General features: G+C 37.1%; 1 protein-coding gene across 1 annotated transcript; it reads left to right on the top strand.

Moving 5' to 3' along the window:
* The first annotated feature begins 1,154 nt into the window (after window positions 1-1,154).
* LOC103696186 (probable peroxygenase 5) lies at window positions 1,155-14,327 on the top strand. Its single transcript, XM_008777724.4, is given in 7 exon segments — window positions 1,155-1,453; window positions 1,548-1,664; window positions 1,806-1,865; window positions 1,868-1,890; window positions 5,317-5,411; window positions 13,714-13,839; window positions 13,961-14,327. Coding segments are annotated over 7 exon segments (717 nt in total). The 5' UTR covers window positions 1,155-1,308; the 3' UTR covers window positions 14,112-14,327.
* Window positions 14,328-21,239: the final 6,912 nt, after the last annotated feature.

The raw sequence follows: 21,239 nt of genomic DNA on the forward strand, positions 1-21,239 counted from the left end.
TCTCCATGATCTTCTCTTTCAGGGAGCTCTCTATTGACATGGGGTTCATATCTACATGGTTCTTGTCTATTGAACATGCTAATGGCCTTGGAATAATAATGTTAGAAAAACGGGACTAGCCCTCAAAAGTTCCAAGTTTACAAGAAGGCCATTAAGTAGATACCATCATGGTTCATCTCTCGGGCTCATGCTAAATCGAATTTTACACATTGGTTTGGATTCATATCGTTATGCCGAAGGCCATCTGCTCTATTGCCTTTTAGTTTACTAGTTTTGGACGTAGCAGTTGATAATTCACCAAATCATATTCTGAATTTTCTATGAAAATGCTGAAGATCATCCATTCTATAACCATCTAGGTCACCAATTTTATGTTGTAATTGATTGAATAATGTTGCCATCCTGCTTAACATCTATCTGCCCTTGTATAGCACTCCAATCCTCGAGTGTCACATAAAACAGGTAGTTCAACAATTTCTTTAGAGCCCAAAACTAATTATCTTTTCAACTGTTTTCCATAACTTTGAGAATCAAGTAATCCCCTCTAATTACTTGGCGTCCAAATTAGTGCACTTCACCATCCTGGAAGTCATCATTTTCCTGGGTGACAAGCGAAGAGATTTGGTAGCAACAGTCAGAGGTTGGATTAATGTATATCATAGTAATGCAAGTATGATCCCAAGCCATCCATTTTTCATGGACATAGTGTACTCCAAGCAACCGCTATTTCTTTTCCATGCAACTCATACGTTCAGAGAGGGCAATCAACCAGTAGACAAATCCACAGAAGGAGGAGCCAATGAAGACTACTCTTTACTCAACTTGATTCCTTCTTATATTCGTCCACTTATAATGGCTGATATGATTGGTACTATATATTTAATAATTTAATTTGTATAAAAAAATTAGGGTCTATTTCGATATTGTTATTATGATTAGGTTGACAATTTTGTAGAATTCGTGAATTGAATAGCCTATTTAAGCATGATTTTATGGATTTTTTTTCTTTCTACAGCTTAAAGATTAGTACCTGGGCTAAGTTTGGATATATTCTTAGAAAACATAAATTAGGTGGGCTAATAGGTTCGAATCCTACAGAAATTTTAATTTACTTCTGTAGAAATATTCAAATAGCTGTTCTGCGAGCGGTCTTTGTTGCCTTCACGGCTCCTCAAGGGGATTGCCGTGCGGAGCTAATTTCAGTTGCTCGGGCGATCGCTTCCACTCAATGACTCGATGGGGCTTGTGGAAAGGGAAAGCAAACCACCCCACGGAAGCAAAGCAATGGCTATTCTCTCATGACATGACATGGGCCTACCCTACTTCTCTCCATTCTCCTCCCTCTCTCTTCTTATAAAGATCGAGAGAACTCTGGGACAAGGCCACATTGCTTTCCCTTGTTCTCTCTCTCTCTCTCTCTCTACAATGGCGTCCTCATCGTTACCTTCTGATGGTACTACTTCTCCATGAATTTTTCCAACCAAATAGATCTCATGGCTTCTTTTGTGACCACATTTCTCCTATTAATTTGGGAATGTCATGTACAGGGAGTGAACGGGAGGAGGAGGAGATAAACAGCGGTGACCTGACTCCGCTGCAGAAGCATGTCGCCTTCTTTGACCGGAACAAAGATGGAATCATCTTTCCCTGGGAGACCTTCCAAGGTCTCCTCTTTCTCTCCCGTGTCTCATTTCATATTCACGTTCTTTTGTTGTTTATTATTATTAATTTTTCATTCTTCACTAAACTGACTGAAGTATGTGTCGAACTGCCATGCGGATTTTATTTATTTTTTGTTTTGTTAGGGTTTCGTGCGATTGGGTGCGGTGTTGCTTTGTCCACGTTGAGCGCCGTCCTAATTAACGGCTTCTCGGCCCCAAAACTCGCCCTGTACGTTCTCGTTTTTCCTGTTCTTCTCCTTTCTTCTCTATACTCTTTCTTGTAATGGTGTTATGTGGGAATCCTGCTCGTTGGATTTTTCAAGTATTTGGTGTCCATTCTATGAACTTTCACTTGAATACAATTCCAATTTTACATAAAATCTATATCTAAATATTGGATTAGCTCCAGTTAAGGTGGAATTTTTTTAGTTTGGATCAAGGCAAGTCTGTTTTTTTTTTTTTTGGGATTTATGTGACTACAGAATGATCAGAGTGTAAGTACGAATCAAAAGGCTTGGGTTTTAACATTTCAGAGGTATTACGGAATGTGGGTCCACAAAATTCAAGTTAAACAGTGAGTTTATAATTAAGAATTATACTATATGGGTCCATATGGATTTCACATTATAATTTGGTAGTCTGAGAAAAGCTTCATGTTACATAGCTTGGCCCCAAAACTCGCCCTGTACGTTCTGGATTTTTTTACAAGGGTATATATGATTTTTTTTTTTTTTTTAATTTCAATTTAACTACCTATTCCCAACACTATTCTCCATCCTCCTCTCTCAAAAAAATAAAAACAAAAATGTTACTTAACCTGGAAGTTTATTAGTCAAATTGAAAGGCTAAGTTGGCAAATAGAAGTTGAGATTTTTATTGAAAATCAGTTTAGTAGCACTTATCTACTACAGTTGAAAAAGCTATACCTAACTAAGATTGGTTACATTAAAAAAGAAAGAGGAGGAAGGGAACAAAAGCTTCAAGAATAGCCTAAGAAGATATGTGAAGTGGATAAAATGATGCAACTAATAAAGCTTATGGAGTGTTCTGGTTAATGTAAAGGAAAAAATGTAGGAGGAAGAAAAGAAAAAAAATTACAAACTACTTGTTGCTACTAGAATCTGGGTTGAGATCAGTCTCTGTGCTGAGATTGGTTGGAACCGAGGTACACCGATGTCGGCTAGGACCGAGGTACGCTGAGGCCAGCTGGAACCGAGGGGGAAGGTGGAATTGATCTGCAAAAAAGTCCACTTGCTTGAAGATTTTCGGTGGGGGATCCTTCGATGCTTAAGTCAGAGATCTAGAGCAACAGTGAAAAAGAGAGAGACTGAATATAGAGGAGCGTAGTATTGCTTATCTAAGGGTTCCTTTGTCATCTCTCTATATAGGTTGAGTGTGGTATCCATTTTCTGATTTATCGGGTAGCGTCATAACTGCACGACAATGGCTAATCATGCATTAACCGCATGGGAACGGCTATCCACGATCCTCAAGTAGCGATCATCGCATTGATCGTGTCTTTACTGCTGTAACCGTTTCCAAAACCATGATCATAACCCATTCAATGGCCTTTGGTGTTATTCCTGGGCAAGACCGACTAGTATAGCACATCGGCCAATACCGAGGTCAATGACTTTGGTTAAGTCTGAGGTCAAGAAGGTCGGGATAACTTGAGGTTGGGATGACCAATATTCTTCCATCACTATCCCTTCTTTTTTCATAAGTAGTTCGCTACCTTTTGTTTCCATCTGCATTCAACGATATCTTGTCCAGGATTCATTTTAACAAAATCTTATGGATCCTTATAACAAATGGTTGCATGAGTGCATTACGGCTAGAATGTCAATTTGACATTTGAAAAAGATGTTTATGTCTTATTTTTAGCCCTAGGATCATATTATTATGTCATAAAGGAATTGATTTCAAAGTAAGTCCATAAATGGGATAAACAAGAAGACATATTTTTTTTAAATACAAATTGTACAAAGTTCATCATTAAATTGCTAACATTTATGTATTGTTGCCATCATATATGACGGTAAAACCATAGGAAATTATTACATCAACTACTTACATCCAAGAGGACTCTTTCTAGGATATACTTTAAATTCTATCTTTCATCCCGATGGCTTAATTTAGAACTAATATATAAAGCCTTGATTCTTAGCCAAAAAAGAAGAAAAAGAAAAGAAATTAAAGCCTATATGGGTTATACTGCAAATCACCAAATTGGTCAGAAATTCAATTTCCATTATAGAGATATTTCTATATCTTCAGTCAACATACGACTTGTGGCTTCCCATTCATTTGTTGCACATTGAGTTAGCTCAAGAAAGATCCAAATAGTTTATGATTGAAAATGCATTTCTTTTCAGAACAGTTTCCTACACCAAAATCCCAAATGCTGTTTTCGTGGACAAACTAACTACAGTATTTCCTTGATGAATAAAGGCTCCTACTTTGTTTTTTGATCAGGAGGAAATTCTCCTTTATTCAGCAATTTTTCCCGCACGACATTCTTGTGGCATAAGGAAAACAGCTTCATGAAAAATTACCTCTTGATTTAACAAAAGTTTCTTTTTTTTTTCATGTCTTTCCATTAGAGGATCTTCATTAAACTCTATATTTTTCAAAGCTATGTATTGCCTTTTTTTGGGAAACATTTTAACATTATTAATATATTCAGTCTGATGATGATGATGCATAAAATTCTTAATGATTTTTGGTGATAGACAACTAAAATAATTGATATTGAGCTAGGAAGCGCGGATAGTTGAAATTTCATATGATGTGCTTATCTTGGATATGTATCATATATTCGTATTTGTTGGTTTCGAAATTTTATTTTAGGTAACTATTTTTCAAATTTTTTTAATGGCTTAGATACTTCTGTGATACATTTGTGACACTTACCTACTATAGGAATGGATAACAAAAAGATTAAGAAAAATTGCATACTATCACCCATATAAATAAGGTTCTTTATACGGTCAAGCATAAGTTTAAAATGGAAAAGTTAGGTATAACCATGGTTTGCATGCCGTACCTGCCTGAATAGAGTGGTACGGGGTATATCTTACCATACCAGTTCGGTATCGATATATGGTATGAGAGGCGTATTGACACTCGGTTGCCGAAAACACCCCATACCATACCGTACCAATATTGTGCTAGTGTGGAACTAGTACAGGGTCTGGTATCGAGACGACGAACCTTGGGTATAATGTTCTGCTGGCACTTATTTGAATATAATGGTCCACATGCTTATGCATTGCTTTGGGTTGATATGAATCCATATGATGGACACATATAGTATAAACATATTTACCCCTGTTCTGTGTTGATGACATGTGGGAACATGTAAGTAAGGTTCTTATAAAGTCATAATCAATATGTGGAAACTCATGGAGTCTGTGAAGATGATCCTTGCACATGATATTAGTTGTTTTTCATTTCATTTCAGTTCATTTCTTGGACTAATTGTTATCTTTCAAACACAAATAGTTACTTCTTAACTCCTTTTCAAATTAATAGTTGCTTGCCTTATGGACCTCAATTGACATGTATAATCTATTGGGAATTTGTAAAGCTTACTTTGCAGCATATCCAGTTTCTTTTAATACTCTGAATATACCTTTTTGTTGACATCGTATAGGGAAAAATACCTTCACTCCTTCTCCCTATTTACATAACAAACATCGAGAAAGGCAAACATGGGAGTGACTCGGGTGTCTATGATAGCGACGGGAGGTAGCATCATATACATCATCTCTTTCTATAATTACTACATGGCAAGATTGTTCAAAAAAATTGCTTGAACATCTTTTAGAATTATATTAACATTAACATTTTGTATTTGATATTTCATAAACACACTCATTCCAAAATAATGGTGTTTTTTAATTGAAAGATAATCAATACATGTACTAAACATAAAATGAAAAATTCATACAACTGATTTCTCTTTGCATAGATTGTTATATTCTGAACTAACTCACTAGCTTGAGACAAAACCAAAGTAATAATAATAAATGTATAGCTTCATCGGAACCTTTACAGAAAATTGTTTGGAAACAAAGATTTTGGAATCTATAAACCAAGGTTAGCCAAACTGGTACTGGTACCTGTCGGTTACTGGTTTGGTATGGTACCAGTTCTGTATGGGGTGAATCAGACGATTCACCCCGATTCAGCAGACCATACTCTATTATTGAAATAGAAGGGGGGTGGGTTTGAAACTTCTGGTTCACCCCAATTCAGCAGGCCCTATTTTATTATTGAAATAGAAGAAGGGGGGGTTGGGGGGGGGGGGGTTTGAACCAATGCGTACCGAGCTGTTCCCACTAGTTCCCCTCTGAACCGCCTAGTTTGGGGGATTTCTTGAAAAATATGGTCAAACATTGCGGTTAGACATCCATTACAATTGCAAAAGATAGGGCAACAAAAGTGAAATCAAAACATAAATAGAATTTACAGTACATGTACAAGCGTTGACAATTACGATATTTATATATGAGCAAGACTTTTATTTGGTTCACCTGGAAGTTTAAGCTTCCTTACAATCTGTAACCTCTTAAAGAAAGTAAACTGCACATTCAACATTGATATGCCTTCTTTTGGTGGAAATTAGAAGAGAAATAAAGTGACTACCATTAGTGAAGACCTTTTGAAGATCTTCGATTTTGGTGTTCTTTCCTTAGCCTCCTTGCCAATCTCTTTTTCTCAGTTCCTCTTCCTTCATAATTCCTAGGTTACCTTATAAGATTCCCAACAAAAATTACATAGAACTATCTTTACTGTCCATAATGATTGATGAGAGGCCTCTTTTTGACATATAGCAGCAACCAAATAATATGAGAAGAAGTCAGATCTTGGAATTACTGATGCCAAAATGTCAGCCTTTGTTCAAGACTTTGAAACTCATCATTGAACAGTTCTTTTAAGAACCAAAAACTCTCTCATACCTGTTCTCTCAGCAATATTCTACTCAAAGTAGCCCCATCTTTTTTCATTTTCGAGTTTAAAGTCTTATCCAGCAAATTATTCGAGCTTTATGAATTTGTACTCCCTATTAGATGCAAAATAGGTCCTTTGCATGAAGTCCCATAACTTGTAAATGTGACTCAATTAGCAAGCCAATCTACTTATGTTGGCTTGTCTTGGGATATAGGTACAACCATCCCATGAAATTGAGATCATAAGTGTTAAATTATCAAGCAATGTGCATCCATCACTACCCAAACCGTTTTATCTAAAAATTGCAATGCTTCTTTAATTGCCTCTCTAATGGCAACTAGTTCTCCATATTAGGATCCAAACATGGCTCGCCGTACCACTACGAGGCATACCATACCATACCGGCATTCGATACCAGTGGCATGCCGACATTCGATACACTAAAAAGATCCTGTACCATACCGTACTGACATAGTGCTAGTGTTGCACCGATACGCAAAACTTGGATCTAATTTTGCAACTTTGATGCCCCATGCAAGTTTGTGGTTATCCCATATTAGCTATGTACTTTGTAGATCCTGAGTATTTATATAAAGCAAAGAAACTCAAACAATATTTTTCGCCTAGCCTTTTTAGATGAGGTCCTGGGTTATGTCACATGGGATTAGAGTGGACCTAGCCCATGGCACATGTGGAGTAGGGGACACTATAACATGGGCCCATTTAGGTTGACCACATGCTGATGATGGCATTTGCGATAGGATTTGTGGTACTTGTCACTGGATGAATGAATTTGGACCTTTAGTTTGGCTTACACGATCTATGCAGGCATGTATTTAGTTTCACATCGTCATATGCATTGGGTAGATCTTGTGTACTTATACAGGGCCAAAGAGCACAAAGAATACTGTCAATCTAGCCTTTATAAGTAAGCTCTTGGGTTACTGTATCATTGGGTAGATCTTGTGTACTTATACAGGGCCAAAGAGCACAAACAATACTTTCAATCTAGCCTTTATGAGTAAGGTCTTGGGTTACTACAGTAACCCAACTAGCTGTTGCCCGTATATGTTTTTTGTGGTCATCTTTGAAAACAACATATAGCAAAACACATTACTTGGATTACTACTTAAGGCATTAGTGGCTAATTTAAACCAACCTTGAGCTGGTTGCCCATGGCCTTAAGTGTTGCCCGTATATGTTTTTTGTGGTCAGCATACTAGTCTTATGTATACAAATCCTATGGTGGCCGATTTGTACTAGACTAGTCTTGAATTGGTATTGTACGAGCAAGTATGCCCTCAAAATAGCTGAACTAGGTCTAGGCTGCTTTTATTAGGGAAGGTTGGGCCTGAATTGGCCTTAACTTGCACTGAATTGGGCAATACCACCTAGTACTGCTTAGGATGTTTTTAGAACATGTTCTTTTATTTTTTCTACCATTTGAAGGTGGGAACAAAACTCGAAGAGGTAGACTACTAACAGATAGACCAAGTATTGAGCTTTTACGTATATACCATTTAAGTAAATGGTTTCCATTTACCTAGAATATACGACACTAATAAAGAACAACCCCCTATTTGAGTTCAATAAACCACTCAAAAATTAAATTCTTTAAGAATAAAAAGTTGATTACTTGGGTTTAGTTCAAATTCCAAATTTTTGGGATTCTGTAAAGTTTCATGTTTTAAATATTAACGTATTACTCAAATCTTAATGGCTTATAAATTTTAATTGATCCAAATATTTCTAAAACTCTAAAGTTTAATAATAAAAGTTGCATATCATAGTACACAAAGCCGTTAAACTAAAATGACAAAATAACACCTAAATCTTCAATAGAAAAGTCATATTCTAGTATCGCACATGCACATATATATTCTTCTATGTAAAAGATGGCTTATTATGTTTTGATTATTAATGCACATCTTGATATGTAATTGACGCAAGGGCCAACATTCTTATGTTGAAACATGATTATTTTTGTTCACTTATCAACACAATACTAGTATTAGAGTATTTTATCTTAAATCTTGATAATCTTTAGTATTATCATGCCCAAACCAGAAATTATGAATCAGAGACATGGAAACCACTGCATATGCATAGGTATCACCAAACAGGCAAGCAAGGCATCCATCATGATATCATAATAGAATAAATAAGGCAGTGGAATAAAATCTAGGCAACCAAAATCCCAAATTTAATAATTAACGGGACCAAAACTTACAAGAAAATTCAAAAATTTTGTTCACAAGAGTCCAATATCAGCTGTTCTCAGATGTTAAATCAAAGAAAGAATTCTATAAAAATATTTTCAATATTTATACTAAGGAAACAATTCTAATTTCAGGCTATGCCGAATATTCCGTTCTCGTATCTACTCATACTTCCATAGAATTACCCTTTTAGCAACTAGTTCTTTGGATCTATAAAGAAAGAGTGACCAAATAATGAGCTCAACAGCCCAATATGTAATGAATATCTTTACTAGATAATTCAAATAATAAATTAAATAAGTCGAAGGTCAGGGTTTCCTAATCTCCGGCAAAGTTGGGAAGGAGCCGGAGTCGGTCTCCTTTGACTCGAGCAAGAGTCTCTTTTTAGAGCAAGCTTTTCCAGCTCCAAGCTAGGCCAATAAGTCAGGCTGATGGGCTGGGCCATGTGGTAGGACCTTACAAGTATTATTCATCAACTCAGTGATTTCCAAAATCCTAATTGTATTTCAGTTGTCAATGCTTATATATACATATATTTTTCATTGTACTTCTAATAGCAAGTTGTATTATGTAATAAACTAACAATAAGAAACTTCAATACACATCAAATAAGATGGCGGATGCACTTAAACTAATACACTCACTATATTTTTTGCAAAAGGCAGCATTTAAACAATGAAACAAAAGGAAAAAGCAAAAAATAATTTTAGAGGCCAAAATAGGTAGTACTAGGTGTGTATCAGGCAATATATGAAACAATATCGATCAACACCTTTTGTTGATATGGTGCATGATGCAATGCATCCTGTAGCTACACTTGGGATTTGGATCTCTTGGGACATCATTTAGTGCCTTGCTATACATATTCTTTATGGAATTCATTTGCCATGGCTATAGTTTTTGATGCAGAGTTGTTTGGTCTGCATCCTTCTTGGTTAAAAACTACATTGTTTGGGTCCTTGATCATCCTTGCTACATAGCCTATTGAGCATTTCATCACAACCAAAGACTGATCTTTGTTGGAACAACTAAACAAACTACTACATCCATGTACTCCTGGAACAAAACTTTGAAGTCGTCCCCATACATTAAGATGTCCCTATATTTCTATAAGCTTTCTGCAGTCAAAATAAAGTTGTGCTATCATCTCCTCATGAGTCTTTGTAACAATTCAGGACTTTACCTAAAAAGCTAGTCGGAAGGTATTATTTGAGTTCCTTGACCATATATAAGTATTTAAGATCAACCCAATAGATAGCCTATACTGGACTAAACACACGCCCACACGCGTTCTCACATACTCTCCTTGTTTAAGCTCTGGCATCCTCGTCAGGCTAAAGATCCAAATTTATTCAAATCCAATTATAAGTATCAAACATATTATCATAAACATCATAATTAGCCCGTGGTTTGCCAAAATGGGCCTGTTCTATAGTGTCTGCCTTTTAGTCCACATGGGCTATAGGCTGGATTCACTCTGATACCATTTGTAACAATCTAGACCTTATCTAGAAAAGCTAGCTGAGAGGCATTATTTGAGTTCTTTGACTCTGTATAATTATCCAAGATCTATCCAGTATATAGCTCATGTGAGACTAAACACACGCCCATAAGGGTTCTTACAATCTTACACTATGGATAGTTGGGATATGATATCATTCTTTGCTACCATAGACTTGACAAGTCAGGATTGTATTGTGAAACCCTCTATATTTATGATTAACAATAACCATCTTTGCGCTGATATATTTTAGATTAATTCAATAGTCAATAGTTATAAATATGCGGTTAGGAACCTATTTGAATTGTTTGACATAGGTGATTTAGATTGAATTGCTTGTTCCCATAAGAGAGAGTGATGAGTGGGTTCTTGGAAGGAATTTAACTCCCATTCTCAATCTAACAAGGCTTCATAGTTAACATTTACCTACTTGAATACATCTTCCATCATGTCTTTAAACATAATAGAGTTGAGACCTTGTGATTTTAATGTATGAGGCAATCCCTACCAAGTTAGCAATAACAAGACGTACTGCCTGGTACTAGACATTCCATAATGTATCGGTAAGGTACTACTGTGGTACAGGGCCTCACTACAATATTTTATCAATATATAGTATAGATGTTGTCCCACCCAAGGTTTGCCAAACCAGTACTGAGATCCGTACCGGTTGGCGACCGGAATGGTCCGGACCGAGTCGAAACGGATGAAACTGGTTCCGTCTTGTTCTAGCCAATTTTGGCCATTTCTGACCCTAGGTGGCCGGAACCGTTTTCTAACGTCGAACCGACCCGATTGGAGACCAGGTCGGTTTGGTTTGGGCTAAACCGGCCGATTCGGCTTGGTTCAGTAGTCCATAGGCTCACCTCTAGTAGTGTACTGTGTGCCGATACGGGGGGTATACCTTGTTGACCCATACTGTATCGGCAAGCTACCACTATGGTGCCCAAAACCTATATAACAAACTTTGATCTTCAATAATAGGTGTAATGAGAAATTTCCCATGCGTCCAAAATGGTAGATTCCAAGCTTAAAAGATGGACAAAAAATGGCTCATATGTCAATGTGAAGTGCCTGATGCGGGAAGTTAAAATTTGCTTTGTTGATTTGTTTTATTTGAAAAAAACCCTTTTCACCTCAAGTTAAAAATAATATATAAAGTAAAAGATTATAGGGAAGAGAACAATCCATGTCTTCATTCGGAACTTTAACACTAAGGGCCTATTTTGATTATTGGGTTGAAAATCCTATAGGATTCATGGGTTGAGCCAGTACAACCAGTAAAACAATAGGATTACATGCTTGGCTAGGCCTATATTCATAAATACCTAGGAGTAGCTTTGAAGTGTGCCCGCGGAGAAAAAAAAAATCTGTTGGAATTCAAGCTGACCCACTCCAAAGCTACTCCTACATATTTATGAATATAGGCCTAGCCTAGCCCGTAATCCTATGATTTTGTTGGTTGTACTAGCTCAACCTATGAATCCCATAGAATTTTCAGCCCAATCCTTTAAATAGGCCCCAAAATGAGTATGAATTATGGGGTTTGGTTTAGCCTAGAATCCAGATACCTATTATGGGGTTTGGTTTAGCCTACAATCCAGATACCTATTGCCATTTTTTTTTTGGCTTGAACTTACAAATATTTGCTGTTATATGAACACTTCTCTGATCTTAGAAATCATTTTAAAGAGTCTGTGAAGCGAAAGATTACACCAAACACATGCAAGTCTGTGCATGTGCGTGTGCACGCATGTTCATGCATTTATTTGTGTAGAGGAAAGATGAGAAACACCCTCATTTCATTTCAGAGAATCAATTAGATGAAAGAGCACACAACAAAAGTAACCATAAAAAGCAATCTGGCATTCAAACTTTCTACGAGCATCTGGTGTTCAATATTCCATCAAAAAATTGACTTCTTTGGTAACATAATCAGTGAAAACAGCAGCAAAGCTTGGAAAATTTCCCATTAAAATCACCATCATATGGCCATAATAAGCATGCTCAACGATTCCATCCAATCCTAGGGTTCTTCTAATTCTGTTTCTTCTCCCGGCGCCACAAGGAGGTAAGGGAACCAACAGAATTGCAAACTTTCAACTTACTGGCGACATGAAGCCATATCATCTTAGAAAATGGGCAACAGAGCAGCAGACAAAGATCAGATTCAGGGATTTAATTCAAGGCTTAGAAGGAGATGAATGAGGCAGATTTGTCCTAATCATATTATTTGCATCCAATAACCTTACCATAGCAGCCGACCATGATAGTATCTTTCACCTTTTGTGGACAAGAGTCTACCAAATAGAAAACAAACCATCAACGAATGTAACCCAGAGTTGAAAAAATCAGTACAAGTAGCTTAAAATTGGCGAAATCCATCTCCACTTAATATTGTGTTTTTCCTGTACCACCAAATTTGTCTCCTTACCAATTATTCCGATTGTCTTAAGGCCATGTGCACCTATCATTCTAGTCTAGGAAATAGCTGCAGAAGGTTCTTGTATCATCCAACAATTATAGGAATTAGTAAATTATAACTGCTGAAAAGATTTAACGTTCTAACCTGCTTAATGAAGTGTCCACTATAAAAGAAGAATACTGGCCAACATTGTTTAGATCATCACCAAGATTAATGTTGTACAAAGTAATATACAAATCTAATTCTTCCTTTCTTTTTGTTTAAATTATCTTGTAGGTGCTCTTATTGGTTGTGTTGGTAACCACCAAATGGTCAACTAAGAAGTTGGGATAAAAGAAGAATACTGGCCATCATTGTTTAGATCGTCACCAAGATTAATGTTGTACAAAGCAATATAAAAATATAATTCTTCCTTTCTTTTTGTTTAAATTATCTTGTAGGTGTTTTCCTATTGGTTGTGTTGGTAACGACCAAATGGTCGACTAAGAACTTGGGAAACAAGAGTTTGATGATGCATACTTTTTTTTTCTTTTGAGAAAATAACGGTAGGCATGCTGCTATCCTGAGTCGAACTCAAAAATCTCCCTTGAGGAAAGGGGAGCCAACTGGGTTCTGATTAGTCTGTTTGGCATAGTACATGCTTTTTATCTAGTGGGGTGTTATATATATAGCTTGTTTGTCAAGTTTGGTAAAAAATCTCTTTCCTTCGCTGCACTCACATGTTTTCTGGCTCCCCGGATGAACTGTGTGAGAGAGAGCCAGCTCCCCCACCACCCCCACTTCTTTTGGGGAAAAAAGCATGATGAACTGTTACAGGAGTCACCTGCCCATTTAATTAATAATGGGTTTTTTTAATTTCCTTTTATCAAATATGTAGAAGAAATGAGTATTTACAATTTTTTTTGCTTTTATTTTAGATTGTTGATTTGACTTAATTTATTTAAATTTCAGGTTTGTTCCTGCAAAATTTGAGGAGATATTTAAGAGGCATGCTCACACTAATCCTAATACACTGACATCGAAAGAGTTGGATGAGATGCTTCAAGCAAATCGAGTTCCTAATGACTACAAGGGACGGTAGGGTTTGGAAGCCATGAGTCTAAGAAATTCAATACTTACGACTGTTAGCCAAATACAAGTATATTTAAGTCATTCTCACTGGTCCAATAAGCATATTCATTTTGGGACTTGTTTGCAGGTTTGCTAGCTGGACGGAATGGAAGATCTTGTTCACTCTCTGTAAGGACAAAGATGGATTGCTTCACAAGGAGACCGTAAGAGCTGTCTATGATGGCAGCCTATTTCTTACAATGGAGAAGAAGAGAGAGTCTTCTCAAAAGAAAGCATGATGATGGATACATAGCCTGGAGAATGGATTGTCTGACATTGATTGCTTCATTAAACATATTGTGTGAATTATATTTCAAAATATTGATTACCTAGTAGCATTGTGAACTTGTATATTATTAGTAGTACTTGTATATTATTGGTAATACTTGTAAATTAACAATTCAAATTTCAAAAATAAATTAATGGAATATTGAGGGTTTTTCTATTTCAGTTTAGGAAGAGAGAATTTATCGACGATGGGAAAGGGAACAAAGGATCTGATACAATTCACTGAAGATCGTTTTCATCCTGTTGGAATTCGAACAACCATTAAGATCTAAACTCTAGTTCCAGCATGGTGTGATTGTGGAATGGTGGAATCCTTATTATTATTATTATTTTTCCTTTCCTCCGAGGAAAAAGAACTGTGTCATGGATAGGTGGATGGCCTGTTGGATGCATCCATGCAGCTGCTTGACCACTAATAGTGCTTAAATTGCCTTCCGGATATTACCATCCAACAAGAGCCAAAGTGGCACAAGCTCTAAAAACTTGCAGGATCAGCGAGCTGTTTCTCGTCGCAGGATTAGAGAGTTGTCTCTCTTCATATTTCTCTGATGGTTTTTGCTGGGGGAGTGTCAATAGCTTTCTCTGAGGGAATAGGTCCCAAGTTTTTCTCATGGTTGCTGCTCCTTTTTCTTTCCTTCTCTTTTTTTACTCAGGGGAGAAGGTTTTCTCTCCCTAAGTGGACCAAAACAAGGCAATAATTCAGCTTTAGCAATGGCAGCAACCAGAAAAGAAAATAAAAAAGCGCGTTACTTCATGATTGCAAAAGTAATAGCTTCTAAGGCTGGGCATGAAAGAGCAAGAGCAGTTTACAGAGAGATGTAATGATGAAATTGTGTTGAGATGATGACAAACTTCCAGATTTGGATTAAAGAGCTCAGCTGTTCAGGGTATCTAAGTCCTCATGCAGGTTGCAATGAGAACTCTCCAACTTGTATTGTGTCATTTTTTTTTCCTTTAGCTTTTCTCTCCCTGTAAAAGGATCACAGTATTTCTCATTCGGCAGACTGGATTTATGCCTACAATGAATTCTGGCCCGCTCTAGCATGACCTGGATCAGACTCTGTGTACATTCGGATCATAATTGTAAACCCAAGTGCAACTGCTAGACTAGCTGTCCATGGAAAATAATTTATATTATTGCATCATTTAGGTCAGGTTGGTCAAGCATGATCCAGGCCAAAGCCAATACTTCTTTGCGTCTCGATCAGGTTGGGTCTATGTTCTGGTCCAACGAGAGTACTGGAAAAGAAAGTATACTCTTTGTTCTATATTTAAAGAAGCAAATTAGTTATATACAAGGGGAGAGAACTGAAAAGAGTATTGGTACGTAATGCTATCACTAATGTTGCATGTAACAATGTGATTCAACCATCGAACCTCTTGTCTTCACCACACTGAACCTATGAACCTAAAGTTTCTAACGGAGGTGGCAGAAATTTTAATATTATGGGTTGCTACATTGAGTTGCGTTTGCCCCTGATATGATCACCTAACATTTTGACCTATTTTAGACTTACTTAGTTCGAGTATCAGGTTGGCCTGAGTTAGGTAGGAAAATAGATAACCTAGACCTGACCAGGTTTTCCAAATATTCATATTTAAGACCAAAATCCAACCTACAAATCCAAAAAGTCGATCAGACCAATTATAGCTTGGTTTGGATTACAAGTGGAGCCGAACCATTTGCAAATTTAATTCAATTCAGCTTTCCTAGTTTTTGATATTAGAAAAAAGTCAGATTTAGTTGTAAATATGAACATGCTATTCTGGAGTCCTTAGGATGATGAGCTACTTCTTTTTTAGGCATGAAGACCATGATAGAATAGTTGATTCTGTTGAGCTCATCTCTGCCTTGGAAGAGCTCCTCGCAAATGGTGATCAAAGCAAATTTTATTAAGCTCTAAAAAGCCTACTTGCAAAACCATCAGGCCAGGTGCTTTCTCACTATGCAATTCAGAGACAGCGTATTTGATCTTCTCCTTAGATATTGTGAATAAATCGCAGGGATCTAAGATGTACAATATGAAAACCGTACAATGCCCAAAGTTATTTTTTCTATCAAATTTGAAAACCGTACATGGTACATGAGACATATTTGGAGCCATACCTAAAAACTGCCGAGCTCTGATACCAGATGTTGGAGATTAAAATTGCTTAAATTATTTGGCTACACAAATATTAAAAACCAAAACACATTGACATGGTAGAAGCTTTTTGACACTGAATGGCTACACAAAACACTCCTCCTTTTCTTTTTATCAAAAAAACCGTAACATTTATAACTACTAGTTATAATAAGGAAGCTAAGGGCCATATGATCCCATATGATACACTCAATACAAAACACCAAAAAGCAAACATTACAAACAAAATAAATCCTGTTTTCTTTTTTTTTTTTGTCAATTGGTCTACTAACTCCCACATTCTATATTTGCGTCTCCTTCTAAAAACTTGCTCATTGCCTGGAAGACCCTACAGCTATGTTATGTTAAGATAAGCTTTGATAGTTCTGTTCATTCAGAGGGTCCAAGTGCTAGATATGTTATCTGGAACCATGAAGGCAAAGTGCTTCATGCAGCGTTGATTCCCCTTTACACTAGCTTTGTTCCGATCATAGAGCTGATGATAGCTTGGCATGGCCTGATAGCTGCCATAATCTTTGTGCAGTTTGATGAAATCATCCTAGAGGGTGATTCCTTAATATAACATGGATCAGTGGTCAGGACCCATCTCACCATCCAACACTTAGAAATATCAGGAGGCCAAGCTCCAGGATAGCCAAGTTCACCTGCTGCCATGTCCATCGACAAGCCAACTGGGTGGATCAACTTGCGAATGCTGCGACCACAGACCAACGAAGGATTCCCCTCGAGTCTTGCCCAATTGATGAGAGCAAATGCTTGGGGTGTGTCCTTCCTTCGTGTTTAGTATCTTCCTTCCTTGTAACCAAAAAAAAGAGGTGGTGAGCGATAGATAGGGAGCCAATCAATGGAGATTTGACCCCATTAGGACAAGACCTAGTTTTGATTATATATGATGCTCCGAATTCTCAATAGGGATAGAATTAAGCCAACTGGGCTGGGTTTTGTCGAGCTTTAGGTCAGGCTTAGGGTGAAAAGTCCACAAAATCCAGGCTCGAGCTTGAACACCAAGCTAGCCCTGGCCTGAGTCCGACCAGCAACCTAGTCGAGCCAACCCAAATTAGTGTGATATAACCAGAAAACCGGGCAGATCTGGTTTTGGCCCCAATTGCTTGGTAGAATGTAGCAATACACCTTTAGGACCTATGGTTTGAACTATCAGTCATCTTCGGTGCTAGGCCAGCTAATTGACGATTTCACCTCCCTAATTGATAAGTTATCACATTCCCTAATTGACGAGGAAAATTCATACACGAGAAGCTTTTAGTGGCGGCCAGAAAAGATTGGTCACTAAATGAAGATATTTAGCGGCAGCTATAAATGACTACCGCATAAAATACCTTATTTAGTGGAGGCCAATCACTACTAGGCACTACATATCATGTTTTGGGGCGATCACCTATGGGCCATGCAAAAAGTTGGAGTTTTAGTGGTAGCTGTAGTATGTGGACACTAAATGGATCACTTTTGTGGTGCCCACAAAGAAAGTTATCACTAAATTCTGATATTTAGTAGCACCACAAGGGGCTCTCACGAAAGCATAAATATTTAGAAATAGCCGCTATATAGTCGCCACTAATGATTCTCTTTAGTGGCCGCAATTACCGACCCCTATAAAAGGTTATGTTTTTAGTGGCAACTATAAAGTGGTGGACACTAAATGATAGATTGTTATTGGTAGCCAAGGAATGGCAATCACTAAATGGCCCTCTTTTGTGGTGACCCAATTAGGCCCTCATACAAGTCAGACATTTAGTGGCGTCCATAAGAAGGTAACCACTAAATGGAAACTTTAATGTTGGCCAAAAGAAAACTTTAGTGGCAGCAACAATTAGTGGTAAAAAGTAACACTCTCAGTGGCAGTCATGAAAATGCAATCGCTAAATGATATTTTTTGAGTGATAGCCATCACAAAGTGTTCACTAAATAATGACAAACTTTACGTCCCCTAAATTATGAAAGTATAGCTCAAGTCCCCTCACAACAAATGTTGAATGGTAGTTTCTTATAGTGCCTTTTCTTTCTTTGAGGATTCTCAAACCAAGGCTCATAACTTTTATTTACAATTGTGATACCCGTCCTTGCATAATTTGGGTTAGATTCTTTTCCTAGTTCCAACAAGACCCACCTTTCTAAAATAGGCATAATTAGTAGAAATAAACTCGAAAAAGTTAAAATTCTTTCAAAAAGTAGATCGTGACTTCTACATCAACTTTATATTTTATCGCTTTAGCTGATTCTTCTCAGATTGAGAGATGCGTACAATCAAATTCTTATAAAAAGAAAACGTTCGGTTTCATCAGCCTATTTCAAGCCCCAAATGATGGAATTTCAGCATTTAGGCTTGAACACTAAGGACAGGATGTGGCATCACATCGTAGATCTTAAAAAACTACTCAATTAAAAAAAAGAAGATCATTTCAATCGGACATCGTATGATCAGGTTATGGTCTTCGAAAGTTTGGCTTGTGACTCAGCTTTCCAATATAGTGGATCTCGCTCTTGGACCTTGTCTAGCCCTACTTGTAGTGGCCAAAGTGGTCCAAAGTAGTCCAAATTGAATATAGTGATCCTCTTGGATCATTGAGTCTGACTTGACCAGCCTGAAATAAGACATGCTTGAATCCAACCTGGTTCAGAACATTACCTCAACAAACTTGAGTCGTTCATTTAATTTCAAGTTCAGCACACTTGTTTGGCCTTTGTTTAACTTACACTTGAGATTTTTAATCTTATAGCGGATTCGATCATTGGCCTAACTAGCTTATAGACACCCTTGCCGATTAAACATGACTCATGAGAGTAAAAGGGTCGGCCTAGGCTTCATCCCTTTTTAGTCCATCTAGCATCAAGCTGCTAGAAATTTTGTCATGCCAAGCTATCATGCTTTGAACTCAGAGCGTAACAGATGCCGCATACCTGTATAGTGGATCATATAAGCATGCGAGGCTATAGATTATATCAAAGCAATAATAATTTCTAAAAAATTATTTAATTAAGAACTTCTCCAAATGGTTCTTATAATAGTTCCAAAGTGACATAAGTCAACATGTGCTAACTACTAACATAACTCAAATAAAATATTCTAATTGGACTTACTAAAACTCTAATGACTGAAAGTATTTTCGAAAGAACTAGCACACTCACCAAGTCCTGAGAAATTATGCATTCAGATCTAAAAAATAAAAAAATATAATAATGAGCTACACTAGCCCAGTAATCAACATAATACCCTACAGTGAGGTCTAAGCATGCCAAAGTATAACTTAAAAAATAAGATATTGACTGAAAATAGATAAATTCTCGAATAATACACATATCTTTTTTTAAAAATATACTATTATTTTTATAAACTAATACCAGAAACTTAACAACAAGCTATGGCCACGTAACTTAGTGGCATGGATCGCACAAAGTGCCAAACACTACTATTATTAATCACCAGTGGTACGGTGTCTAAACATTACTATTCTAATCATCAGTGGTGCGGTGTCAAAATTAGTTTCGCATAGATTACAAGTCGATAGGACCAATGAATAATCCCATTGGCGGGGCCAGATTATAGCTATACTGAGAATACATATATATAAAAATAGATTTCATAAATTGCCCAATCATATTTTCTAAATTTCATAACATAACACATAATGTAATAATTACTATCAAAACAATAATATGCTCGACCTGTTTAACTAAGTATAAAATATATATCATAATCTAATTTAATAAACTAATTATTATTTTACCAAAAATTTAGAAAACACACCTTGAAGCATTAGGTTACTCACCTTTTCTCGCTTTAAAAAATTCTATTTCAGTTAGACAGGTTAGATGCACCTGTTTTAATATATTTAAAACATCATAAATTTCTTCACCATTATTTCAGAAGTCAAGCGAAGTCAAAATCAAGCACTACTAGAGAACGACCTCATGTCTCCAATCAGGTCGGTTAGGTGACAGTGCCACCGGCGATGGTGGTCGGCCGACGAGAAGAAGGAAAGGAAAGCGAAAGAAGTGCTTCAAACAACCAATCAAACTCGGCCTAATCATGGCCTATATCTTTGACCAACAACCCTTTGAACTCAGAGCTCTCGAGAGGTGGTAAAGCTCGGCCAAGCTCGGTGGCTGGCAGCGGCAGGTTCGGAAGTAGAAGCTAAAATAGGTGTTCTATTTTTGGATGAATCCCGGTGACCAGCCGGCTCAAACCCAAGAAAGGACAATGTATAAACATAGAAGAAGAAGAGGAGGAAGACAAGTGACGCTCACCTCAGTTCGGCGACATTCTGGCACCGTTTTCGACAAGAAATCCAGGAGGAAAAATTAAAGATCGAAGAAGAAGGCTTGAATTAATCTCGGCGATTCTCGGCGGCTTGGGTGGAGGAAATTAGAGGAAGGGAAGAAAATTATATAGGTAAGCTCTCGGACTGCCCTCAGAGAGACCTCCCTTCCGCCGGAAGCGGAGGAGGAAGAAGACCCCGATTGGGGTCTTCTTCCCCATTCGACCACGTGCCAAGCACGGGTCAATTCATGGGCCTGGCCCATTAGGGCCAGCCTACAAACACACCGGCTAGGCCAGGTTGGATTACTACATTTTTTCTCCTTAAAATAATTTCGTCCTCGAAATTAAGAAAGTACCCAACCAATATATCATCCTCAAATATCTAAACAATCTCCTTCTTAGAATGACCACTCAAGATTTTGACATACAATATCATGGCATCTCAAAACTTAATTCTTCCCATTTGCAACTATTCTTTTGATCTAATTTGAAAGAAGGCAAGCATCAAATGCTTTTTATAATCTATAGTTCTCTTTCTTCTCTTAACTTTGTCCATAGTTTAATGATCAACATTTATCCTAGGAAAACCTCAAACCCTTTAATTTCAAATAGATAGATTAACAATATCAAAGCTAGGAGTAGGAGATCAATGTTAAAAC

Source organism: Phoenix dactylifera, chromosome 8 (genome assembly GCF_009389715.1).
Source record: "Phoenix dactylifera cultivar Barhee BC4 chromosome 8, palm_55x_up_171113_PBpolish2nd_filt_p, whole genome shotgun sequence".
NCBI lineage: Eukaryota > Viridiplantae > Streptophyta > Magnoliopsida > Arecales > Arecaceae > Phoenix > Phoenix dactylifera.